At 37.5% G+C, this 12,992-nt stretch overlaps 1 protein-coding gene across 4 annotated transcripts in view; it reads left to right on the top strand.

Annotated features, from left to right (window-relative positions):
* METTL15 (methyltransferase 15, mitochondrial 12S rRNA N4-cytidine) overlaps window positions 1–12,766 on the top strand; it is a 223,365-nt gene extending 210,599 nt beyond the window's left edge. For all 4 annotated transcript variants that reach the window (XM_072619286.1, XM_072619284.1, XM_072619282.1 and 1 more), the window contains exon 6: window positions 7,823–12,766. In XM_072619286.1, coding sequence (XP_072475387.1) covers window positions 7,823–8,268 — 446 coding nt within the window. In that variant the 3' untranslated portion in view covers window positions 8,269–12,766. The remainder of the gene's footprint in view (window positions 1–7,822) is intronic.
* The last annotated feature ends 226 nt before the right edge of the window (window positions 12,767–12,992 follow it).

Genomic DNA, 12,992 nt, shown 5'->3' with positions numbered 1-12,992 from the left:
ACACAGCTAGTAAGTGTCTGAAACTGGATTTGAACTCAGGTCTTTCTGACTCCAGGCCCAGAACTCTATCCACTGAGCCATCTTGCTGCCTCTACACGCATTATTTACACACACAAATATATTCTCAGTTCCTCCTTGCAATAGATGCAAGGTGTGTGTGTGCTAAACTCTAAAACAAAAATTCTTTGGAAGTGTACATGGGGGGCACAGTTAGCTAGTGGAGTTGGACCCGCTGCTAGCCAACTGTGCTCTTCTTAGACAAATTATTTGATATCCCAAGGAAAAGATCATGTCTAGGGAACAACCTTGTGCAACTTCCTAAAATTTAATAGATTTGTATATTAACGTTAGAGTGCATTAAAATTGTTGTGCTCATGAATGAAATTAGCAACTTGCTGCAGAAAGAAAACAAATGATAAACTGAGGAGTTCGTAAAGATCATCTGGTTCTAGGTCTCTCACAATTGAAGAAACTAATGCCCAGTAAAGTTGAATAACCTGACCAAAGCCCCATAATCACTGAGCATCACGGAGCTAGGATAGGTAAAAGTCAAGGAGTTAACTCCACTTGGTAAGTCTGTTTTGTTTATAGATAGATGTATGACATTTCAATGCAAATTATAAATCAAGTCGATAAATATTGATTAAGCACTTGCTCTGTGTTAGGCACTGGGCTAGATACTAGGGATACAAAAAAGACAAAAAATAGCCCCTGCTCTCAAGGAGCTCCCAGTCCAATGGAGCAGACAACATATAAACAACCACATACGGATAAGCTTACATACAGGATAAACTGAAAATAATCACAGAGGGAAAGCACTAGCATGAAGGAGAATCAGGAAAGGTGTCTTGAAGACATTGGGAGGTTAGCTGAAACTGGAAGAAAGTCAGGAGGCTGAGCTGTGGAGGGGAGAATTTTGGGCAATGGAGAACAGCTAGTGCAAGGTTGTGTCATTTTGTATCACTGGTGACTTAATGACTTGTTAATGGTTGTTATATATGTATAGTTTTACCTATTTCATATGAAAATAGCATGTTCTTTTCAAGGAGAATTAACTGTTTCAGGGTGGGAGAAGTTATTTTAACAGGCTAAGTCTTCACTAAAAGTCTCATAGAATTCACTAGATGATGGATATGTTTGGCTAGTGGCTAGTAGGAAATTCTAAGTTTTCACTAGATATTTGTTTGAACTGTGACAGTACTACTAGTTTGAAGGTGACATTTTGTTTAAATGGTTTCTGGGGAAAGATCAAATTCCTACTAATATTTATGCCAGTACATATCTGTTTATACATTTATAATGTTTTCCTTTTTTTGTTATTGTATAAATATTAATAAAATTATAGATATTCATGGTATACATCCATTCATCCAAAAATCTACCTTGTTTATTTTTAAACTTCTATTTAGTCATTCTTTTTAGTTTTGGGGGGTTTGGATTATTTTGCTTTGTTTTGTTTGAGGAGGAGATGTTTTCCCAGCAAAGGTTGCCTGACTTTGAACATTTCATATCAGATAAGTGACCTAGAAGACAATAAAAGACCTCTGTCAGCTCCAAAACAAGCATTTGCCAAACAGAGCCTCCATCTTACATAGCTAGAGACGTACTTTTGTTCTTGAAATGTACATGGCCAGCAGAATTATATAACATCATTGCCGAGAAATCTTTTTATTTTCATTTGTCCAGAAACCTTTTTCTTTCTTCTATCAAGGAGTATTTTCTCCAAAATATATTTTCTTTTTCAAGTTCTCAGGATTTAAAGATCATCTTTTAGATGTACTTCAGTAACTTTTTAAGAGCTTCATTTACAGAGCTCCACTGGTCCATCTCCTGTTTATTTATTTGAATAGGAAATATGAAGAGCTAATTTTTATTAGATAAAAACAAATGTGAAGGGTTTGTTTTTTAGTTATTTTGTACTCCTACACAATGAGTCAGGAAAACATTAATGTGTGGACCACTGGATAGTCTAAAATTCTTAATCCTACACATGAAATCAGTAGTACTGAGAGAGACAGAGAGAGAGAGAGAGAGAGAGAGAGAGACAGAGAGAGAGAGAGAGAGAGAGACAGAGAGAGAGAGAGATACACAGTGTAATAACCTGAGTTAACAATATGTTATTTTCCAATAGCCCAAACAGTACAAAAGACAAGGTATTCATTACAGTTCCCAGGATAAGAGAATAGAGAAGTTGCCTCCTTCGCCAGATGCACAGTATTTAAGACTGACAATATACCCTTCCCCAAGGGAAATGTAGCTAGAAGGCCAAAGTATTGCAACTTGATGCAGAGTGGTTTGGGTTCCATTAAAACATCTGTCAATATAGGGCCATTCAGGCATCACATTGAGGATTCCACAATCCTTCTCTCTCAGAAAGAACCTGTTGAATAAAATGCCAAACAGAGAAAGTATGATGGAATGGTTTGATGAATATGGCTTCTTAAAATGACTGCCTCAGTTTAAGCAACCTTTAGAAGTCTTTGGTAACTTTGGCAAAGCAAATTGTACCATTCTCAAATAATTCATTTAATCCAAAATATCGGAATGAAGGTGATCTGGACTTCTTAAAGAAGGCATTGCATTGCAGACCGACCAGCCATAATTTGAGTGGCTTTCTTCTGAAGAAAGTCTTCATTTTCTACTTTAAAAATATTGTAGTCTAAGAAATAGAGAAAATATTATAGTCTAAGAAATACAGAAGTAGCTCCACTCCCTCAACTTCTCTCCACATTTTGTCAGACTTGATATCAGTTTTAATCACTACTACCTTCCAAGGCCGCATGTGAAAGGCATGTCTTTCAGCACAGCTTATGGATAGACCAAGTAAACTGCTCCCTATGGACTGGAAAAGCAAAGGAAATGCTTAAAAGGACCAAAAATACGCATTAACCTTGTGGACCCCTGGCTGGTAAAATGATACCTGCTCGGAGATAGGCAGTCTGTGAAAATGAGAGGCAAGGGAATAAGTTTAGTGGCTTAAAATGTCAGAACACAGGCTGTCTGAATTAGAAGGCACAGGAGGTGAATGTGGGGAGGACAGCAAGGAGGGCGATGCCTGACCATAATTGTGGAAAATAATCTTGTGTCCATGTGGCTGTGAGGCAACCTGCAGGATTTAGGTTAATGAAGAGTCAGGGTCCATTCACCACTCCGTATCAACTATCTAAATAGTCATTGAACTAGAAAAATGGTTCCTTATTCATTCTGTGTTTCCTGTCTTCTCAGACCTCTGGAATTTTCACCTCTTTGTTTATGTGCAAATGAAAAAGTATTTTGTATTCAAATAAATTCACTGTAATAGATCCTTAATAGGCATAACATACTTCCTCTTGCATTCCTGAATGTTTATTCTGATTTTTTAGGAGGGTGTTTTTGTCACTGTGATTTTCACTGTAAGGAAACTCCATCTAATGATGTAAAAACAGTTCACCTGTATTTAACAGTTGCAGAGTTGCTTAGGGCACTGTGAGTTTAAGTAGTTTGCCCAGGGTTGCTCAGTTTGTGTCAGAGAAAGATGCTTCTTCTAATGCCTACTTGAAATTTTGACCCACATCAGTAGATCTGAAGTTCTAGTTCCCATTCTCCCATTTATAAGATACATATGTCCTTTGGCAGATCACTTAACCCTTCCCAACCTCAATTTCCCCATCAGTAAAATGAGAAAGTTGAACTAAATGTTCTCTAAGATCTCTTCCACTGGTAAAATCCTGTGATTCTATGACTAACTAATTTGTGCTGTACAGATCTTCATATGTGATTCTATCCTTGAAAAGTCAGTGGATTGTAGAGTAAATGTTATATCTGAGAGGAACTTTACAGATCAAGTAATTGTACTCCTCTCATGTTTTTATGTTTATTTTATTTTACCAAATTTTGTTTTTACACTGTAGTCGCTTCCTGACATAACATATTCCTAAGTTCACCCTTGGATCAAAGAAATATTGTTAAGCAAAAGTAATCAATACAAATACCACATCTGGCCATGTGTGCAACCAACCATTTCCTGGTGTCACATTTTTCTACAAAAAGGAAGGAGGCAGATTTGACCATCTGTTTTCCTGGACCCAAAGTAGTAATTATAATGAGAGTTCAGCTGCCTTACATATTCCACTCTTCTTACAAACCAAGAAACTGAGTCCCAGACAGGTAAACTAGCTATAGATAGTCTGTAGTCATATAATTGAGGGGTTTGGATTAAAATCCAGATCTCCTAACTTATGCTCAGTGTTCTTTTCATTTCACTACACTTACATAAAGTACTTTTTATTAGTGTTCTGCACTTAAATGATGAAGCATCTTTTTTATGAATATTTAGATTGATGTAACTGAGGATAATAGTGAAATTTCACATTCCAATTAAATATTAACTACCCAAGTCAATAGGAGTCATCCCTTGGCATTTGACATCACCAGTAATGTACTACAGAGAGGAGAATGAATCTTTCATTCTCCCAAAAGTTCTGTTGGATACCTAGGTAGCATAGGTTACTATCACCTCTCTATTGCTTCAGTGGATCCACAATCTCATCACTGTGAAAACTCCCTTCAAACAGCACACATCGCAACCCATCCATGCCTCCAAACTTCAGCAACTCTTATCCATGCCCTCCTATAAGTCTTTGGTAGAGATGCCACTCAATGTACTGGAGGCTTTCATCTAGTTCTTAAAAGGTGCCATGACACAGTGGAAAGGCAACTGAACTAGGAGTTAGGAGAGGCCTGGTTTCAAGTTCTGTTCCTGATTTTGACTGCCTGTGTGATCAAGGGCACATCATCTCTTGATTAAATCAAACCCCAATACCACTTACTACTCACAGTGATTGTGAGGAGCAACAGAGAATATGTGTAAAACTCTCAGTCTACCCTGAAGGTCAGATCTTACTTAACATTTCATGCATCTATAATAATGGTAACTAAATGGGACCTTTTTATCAGCCCTTCAGCCACTCAGAATGATGCATTTACTTATTTTATAGACTGTTATGTTTAACTTGGAAAATCCTTACTGTTAAATGCAAAAATCACAATTGAAAGTTCTTTTCTAATCAGTTATGGGGAAAAATTTTTATCACCTTGCAGTATTGTGTCAGCTCCTGTGATTCAGGAGCTCTTAAGTGTTAAGTGGGAAATAAAACTTGCGTAAGACTCCCCTAATTAAAATTCTCCTCTTTAGGGGAAAGGAGAAGGAAGGAAGTAGTTTTTATAAAGCAATGAATTTCATATCTTGGTATAAATTTGTGTTGAAGTAGAACTTCCACCCAGCACTATTATCATTATTGTCTATCATTATTATTATTGTATATTATAGGAATCACAATAAAAGCAAACTTGTATGGGATACCAATAAATAGACCACTCGAATGGGACACTGACATCCACAGAATACTTAAAGACAAGCAAAAGAAGACCTCTGATCTTTTGGTTGTTACTTTATGGAGAGTTCTTGGTAGTAGACAGTAACATTCTATAGAATGAAGAGGGGTGGATTATTTGCAACTTGCACCAATGGAGGGAATATCCATAATGAGTCATCATCATCATCATCATTCCATTATTGCTATTATTATTATCATATGAATGTCCTTACCTTTTCTGTGGAGTGGAGAGAAAACCAGTCGCTATCATACTAGTTTTTATATGAAGTGTTTCACCGACTCGTGTGCACACATTGTCTGTCGTAGCTCCCTGAAAGCAGCATCAGGACAGCTGCAGCTGCACATAGGACAAGGAGGATGATGTATATCTCATCCTGTGCCCGGATGGTGTGGATTTCTTCTACTTGGTTTCTGTATTTTGGTGTAGTTGATCTGCTAGCTGGATTCATGCTGTCAGACTCAGAAAGGGCTTTTTGGAATTTCAGTCTAAGTATGTTCATCTCCTTTTCAAAATCATTTTAAATATCGGATTCTGCTTTTATCATCAGTTTTGTTTTGGGGTGTGATATCTATAGCCTGCATTAAGTGAAGATTTTCAGTGAATTTAGAGCCTTCAGTTTTTGATGGACAATTCATTGGTCTCACCATAACCCAGTTGGCCAGGGTTTCAGGGTTCCAACCAGGCCTTCACAGATAACTCTAGTGATCTCAGGGCACAGAGTTCCCATCTATATCACCCTGGCTGCCATTATCTTATTTTGCTGTCATGCCCCTCTCCCCCACTCTCCTATGGCATAGATGAATGGGTTGGACTTTGTGGGCAGCAGTAGCAGCAGTAGTAGCATCACATTCTCACTATGGTATCCACCCAAGAAAAATATGGGGAACAGGACATCTTTTCTGTTGGCCTAGCCACACTGTGATCCAGCATGAACAACTGGCACTCACAAGATTGAGCTTATTTTGAGGTCAGAATCATTTTTAGGTGCTCTTATTACATGTGCAAGTCCTTGGTTAATCAAGACCTTGACTGACTACTGCCAGATGGAATTAACCACATGCAATCAGTTGTATAGGGAGAGTAAGTCAAATTGCCAACACATTGAAGGGCATAATGTGTGGCCACCCTCAATTACTTTCAGTCATATTGGGCATAAAATTGTCCGTAAGAAGGAGGACAAACAGCATTGGTGCATCTGGCATCAGAGGACTTCCCTTTTATATATTTCTCCAAACTTCAGGTGTTCCCTCTTCCCTGTCTTCCAGTTATGAGACTTTTAATACCCCCTTCTCTCGAGCTGTTCAAATAACTTTGCCATCTTCATTATTATTTTCATTACTACTATCACTGCCATCTTTGCTGCTGCCACTACTAGTAATTATTTAGTTGTTTCAGTCATGCCTGACTCTTTGGGATTTTCTTGGCAGAAATGCTGGAGTGGTTTGTCATTTCCTTCTCCAGTTCATATTATAGATAGGGGAAACTGGTGCAAACAGGGTTCAGTGACTTGCCCAGGATTACACAGCCAGTAAGTGTATGCAGTTAGATTTGAACCCAGGTCCTACTGACTCCAAGTTCTGTCCACTACAGTGCCACATAGCTGCCCACTAGTACTAACAGTACTACTAATAGTAGTAGTTATTGCTATTAATACTAGTCTGGAAGCTAGATGATGCAGCAGCTAGAGGACTGAGCCTAAAGTCAGGAAGACTCTAGTTTAATATGTCCTCAGACACTTACTTTGTGGCCCTGGAAAGTCATTTAATGTCCCATGAGATACCTTTTCCCTCAAGGGCTTTAGCATCCAACAGGTGTTACCTTTCTGTACCCATCTTCTGCCTCAGTGCCCCCACTCCAAACTAAATGTCCAAGTTGTAGTAAGTAGAGTAAAAAAAAAAAAAAAAACCTCTCCTGAAAAGCATCTGTCTAAGAACCCATGTTCAAGTAGCCCCACATGGGGCAAACAAAACTTAATGATCCCTGTTCTCCAGATTCTTAGAATGCTGATTTGAACAGATGTGGAAAAGACTTGCATTGACTCTTCCACTGAACTAAGAAACTTGTGAGGGGAGGGGAAGCAGGTGTGGGCACAGAGGAAGGAAATACCTCAACTTTAAGCATTTTAAATATGTACAAACAGGTAAGTAAATTTCACAGAATTGTGGGTAGTCACAAAAAGAGTTTCCACTAGGGCCAGGTAGAAGTTTTCACCCTTGTTTTATTTTCCTTAAGGTAGGCTGCCCATGTGTAGCATTACAAAAGAAAATAGGGAAAGACATAATGTGAGAGAAACATGGAGATGGGAGTGGGATGGCCAGAGAAAGTGCTGCAGTCTTTCTAAGGGGCAGAAATTCATCAAAGAGCTGCTGAGCTCATAGGAGAAAATTGTAATTCAATCCTTCTTCTCTTCTCCCAACCCCCAACCCCTTACCCAATGTATCCACAGGTGCCTTTCCTGCCGCTGCTTTGTATGAAAGGAAAGACTTACTCCAGAGATCCACCCATATTGCTACCAAGACTTTCCAAGCCCTTCGAATATTTGTTAACAATGAACTGAATGAACTCTATGCGGGACTGAAGACAGCTCAGAAGTTCCTGAGGCCCGGGGGTCGCCTTGTGGCCCTTTCTTTTCACTCACTGGAAGACCGCATCATCAAACGCTTCTTACATGGCATAGATGTGGCAGAAAAGCTTAGTCCCAAAAGGAGAAAGAAGATAGCCCAAGTCCCAGAACTGTGTTTAAATCTAGAAAATGAAGAAGAAGTCTTTAGAAGCTCATCTCCCTTGGAATGGGAAATGATACACAAGAAGGTAGTGACTCCGGAAAGCCAGGAGGTCCAGGACAATCCTCGAGGGCGCTCTGCCAAGCTCCGGGCAGCTATCAAGCTGTAAAAACACAAACATTGCCCATCCTTGCCCCTCGTTTTTCTATATCATTTAAAAGAATGAACTTTTGAAACAGCTCAAATAAAATAAAATGTTAGTGATGTAAGAGAACTCAGGATTTGAGGGTATTTAGTATCACTCTTTGTGGAAAGTGAGACTCAAGAAACATAAACATGACAAGAAAAACTCAGCACACGAATCTATGTTTTAAGACTGGAAAATGATTTCATTTTAGTGAAAAAAAAAGTCATGCGAGGGTTTTTTTTTTTTAAGTAGTCCCCTAATCAAGAGAAGGTTAATAAATTGTAAGGGAATGCAATTTAAAGGAGAATAAATACTATATTTACCTAAATATGTAAACCCAAACTGTCAGAAGAGTAGGATATTGTAACCATATCTTTATGTTCTAAATTTTCAACTTAGAAATTCAAATTATGCAAGTCTTTTTATGACTAAATGAATTGTACCTAACTATAAAAGGAAACTTATTTTTTTCTCACTGGGAATAAAGAATTATTACTCTAGCTTTCTCAAATACAGGTATTAGGTTTAACAATTAACAATCTTCAAGTATCTCTCATTAAGAAATCGCCTTATACTGATGGATTTCATTGTTGTGATTGCAATGATTAATATCTAAAAGGGTTTTTATTAAATAGTCTATATGATATAACACTAAAATTGCTATTATATCAAGTCAACAAACATTTATATTAAACACCTACTATGAGCCAGGCATGATATCATTCTATTATATCAGTTTCATGAGTTGGGAAAATAAACATTTCATCAAGCAAGTATTGAATATGTATTTTAACTAACAGAGAAAAACTTTGTTAAGGTGTGATATTGCTTATCTTTTGAATGTTTCATTTCGTAGATCGTTTGATAGCTCATTGGCATAGTTAGCTCTTAACTTAAAGTCAGGAAAAAAGATAGGATTTAAAGTCTTCTCTCAGGTACCTACTAGTTTTGTGGCCCTTGATTTCCCTGCCTCAGTGTCATTATCTATAAAATGAGCATAATGATAGCACCTAAGTTACAGAGTAATATACCCAAAGCGCTTTTGAAATTCTAAACAGTGACAAAAATGTTAGCTCTTATAGATCCAAAGAAAATAGACTGAAGCTTTTTTAATTATTAAAAAAGTGTGATTTATGAAATATACAAATACAAGGTATTACTTTCAAACAACTATGGTAACTTGCTAGTAGACTAGCAAAATGTTGTAAAATGGAAATTCCTTGCGGATCTGCTTTAATGAATAGTCAAAACTAGTTTATCTTTGTTTGTAAACATAGCCTTAAGAGTGATTTTAAAGGTCCTCCTGAAACTGACAGAATCTAGAATGGAAAGGGACCTCAAAGGCTCTCCAGTCCAATTCATATCTAAATAATAATCTCCTCTACCATATACAAGGCAAGTCTTCATCTGGCCCACAACCTGAGGCCCACTCTACATTTTTCACAGTCAGCCAAAATCCTTTGGTGGGCCACAGGTTGTGCAGGCCTGATCTAGCATGTGCTTGAACGTAACCAGTGAAGAGAGGGAGGCCGGAGGCAGCTTACCACTTTCTGAGAAAGCTCTGTTAGACAATTTCGCCTTCCTATAACCCATATATTAAATTGCTTTCCTTTGCATTGAGGGAGGTGAGGAGAGAGGGAAAGAATTTAGAACTCAAAATTGTAAAAACTGTTAAAAATTTTTTATATGTAATTGGGAAAAATAAAATACTAACTAAATAATTTTTTAAAAAAGGGAAAATTTCCCCTTCCATCAACTTCCATCTGCAGCTTCTGCCTGATACTGCTAGTTCTCTAGGAGCTATGAGGACAAGCAGAACTAATTGTTTTTCTCACAACTGCCCTTCAAATACATGAAGATAGCTATATGTCCCATCCACGACCCTAAGTTTTCTCTCCTCCAGGTTAAACTTGCTAAATTTCTTCAACTGATCTTCATGTGACATGATCTCTTTGAAAACAGTTTCTTTAAAAAATTATGTTCCCCGAAATCTTGCTTATACCATTAATTTGCTTAGTAAACCCCATCTTCACAGTAAGCCTCAACTGTCTCTGCAGATAAACAGAGACTGATACCAAACTGGGAAAGTCCCAAAGAAAGCATGTGTACTTTATGGATAATGTGGAAATGTAACAAGAAAGGAGCACAGAATGGGCATGCAGTGTGCTCCCAAGAAGGACAAGTCACAAGAAGGTCACAATCTGTGGAGAACCAAATGCCAGCATATGATTTTAAAATCTCATTGATATCCTTTGGTTATTGACCTGACACACAAAATATATGAGCGGCTGAGATCTGAAGGAACACTTGAAGTCACGAGAAGTCCCTTCAGCATCAGTCAGTCTCCTGTTGCTTATAGCATGTTTGCACACAATCACAGAAGTCCAGAGTCAGAAGAAACCTCATTGGAGAAAAATCTGCTCCACAGTCTTTTCAATATGGGCTCCTCCAGCCTTTGCTCAAACACCTCTAATGAGGAGAAAGAGGTTACCAGCTCGTGGGGCAGCCCGTTGCACTTTGGGGCAGCCCTGGGTATGAGGAAGTTTTTCCTTAAATCAAGCAGAAACGTGTACATTGTTTCTAGGGCACAGACTGACTCCTATAATACTGTTTCACCCAATATCCTGTTTATTGGACAATATTATTAATATCACTGCTCCTGCTTCTAGCGGTTATTATTAGTTACTACTAAGGCTGCTAGATGATGCAGTGAGTGGATAGAGGACTGAGCCTGAAGTCAGGAAGAACCTGAATTCAAACGTGTCCTCTGACACTTACCAGCTGTGTTACCCTGGGCAAGTCATTTAATGTCTGTCTGCCCATTTCCTCATCTGTAAAATAGGGATAATAATATTTGTCAAGGTGGTTGTGTGTATAAAATGACGTGATATGTGTAAAGCCTTCTGCAAACCTTAAAGAGCAATATAAATGGTAACCATTACTGTTCTTATTCCTGCTACTACTAGTATTTCACCTTTAAATAGCACTCATACACTGTCTCATTTGATGAGAACCATGTGAAACAGGTACTATTATTCTGCAAAATAATTTTGCAAATTAAAGTGAGGCCCAGAAAGGGAAGTGACTTGCCCTAGGTTCTTAAGGCAAAATTTGAAGACAAGTCTTCTACTCCAGATCTAGCATTCTATCCATTGTTGGGCAGCAAACACCATATCGACTGTTCCTCAGCCCTTTCTGAAGCCACACTGGTTCTCAGGTATATGACCATCTTCCAGGTGAAGGAGCAGCCTATTAAGGAGGACTCTAGCAAGAATCTTGCCAACAATGACTAAGAGAGAGATCCCCCAGTGATTGTCGCAGGACAATCTATTCCCTTTACTCTTTTAGAGATGGACAATAGAGGCTCCCTGAACTCCTGGGGGATAACTTCCTCTTGCCATATAACCTGGAAAAATTCAGTCAGCTTTTGTATTACTTAATGTGGCAGAAAGCAGGGCATGCTTCTATGGAAAAGCCTCCTTATGTCTTCATCTTCTGTGTGTGATATAGAACTTTGCCTCAGTTCATAAATATATTGTGCACCATTCTAATTTTCTCTTGAATTGACACTAGGATTGCTTAAATTAGATAAATTGAAATATGTGCAGTAGAATTAGAACCAAAAGAAGCAAAGCTTTGGAGAAATGAATTTTTAAAAAGTTTCCTCCTTGAAGGAAGTTTTTATGGGTTTGTTATGAATGAAAGATACCATATACAGTCTCTTTGCATATTTTTTGCATTTGTAATCCTCAAGTGCACACTCTGAACAACTCACAAATATTGAAGTGCACACTATATTCTAAGTGCTAATGGAGGTGCAAAGACAAGACATTTATCCTTCATGTATTCTTGTTCAAATAACCCTTACATTGGAAGTTTCTCTAGATGTACTCTAAGGTCCCTGCTAAGTCAGAAGCCTACTATTCAGCTATTATAACAATAACATGACATAATCATCAGGCAACTTTGATAGAGAATACTTTAATTTCCTGCTCCCTTCTATATTTGACCATAGAAAATGAAGATGAAGAGGGAAGCAATATTCAATCTTAAAACAGAGAATATGCATTGGAAGAAATATTTTGATACAGCTGAGAAAAAGCATCTTTGAAGGAAATTGGGGGAAAAATTCCATTTGAGTATGATAGCAATTGTTGTCTTTCATTAATCTGTTATTTGTCCCTGTTTATTGTTCGTTACTCTTGGCCTTTGAAGTAAACAATGTTATGTTAAATGAAGAAATTTTTAAAATTCTAAAATCAGAATGTTGCTGGACTAAATCTTGGTTCCTGAATTTGTATTTACTACCCTTTCCTAACAGTGAACTTTATGTATGACCACATTTTTCTGTATCAATATGTAGGAATTTGTTCAGCTTACAACTTGTGAAGAAATGATGAGCTATTATTTCTATAATGTTAATATTTCTAGAGGATATTCTAAATTATATCTATCATAATAAAAAGTTCTCTTCATTTCATTAGTTTCACATTGGTCAATGGACAGAAGAATGTGTTTTTAGTTTGAAGTTTATCTTAATGTTTTGAATTCACTTTTTTTAACAGGTTATTTACTAAGCTTGCTTATTACACACACAGGGCATATAGTTTTAAGCCAGACCTTTTTATTTGGCAGTCTGTGTATAGGCATTATATTCACTTAGAGTTTTGCATTATAATTTATTCAATATCTAATTAGATCTGAAA

This window comes from Notamacropus eugenii, chromosome 6 (genome assembly GCF_028372415.1).
Source record: "Notamacropus eugenii isolate mMacEug1 chromosome 6, mMacEug1.pri_v2, whole genome shotgun sequence".
NCBI lineage: Eukaryota > Metazoa > Chordata > Mammalia > Diprotodontia > Macropodidae > Notamacropus > Notamacropus eugenii.
The sequence above is the reverse complement of the archived record's forward strand: the minus strand, read 5'-3'. Positions and strand labels throughout refer to the sequence as shown.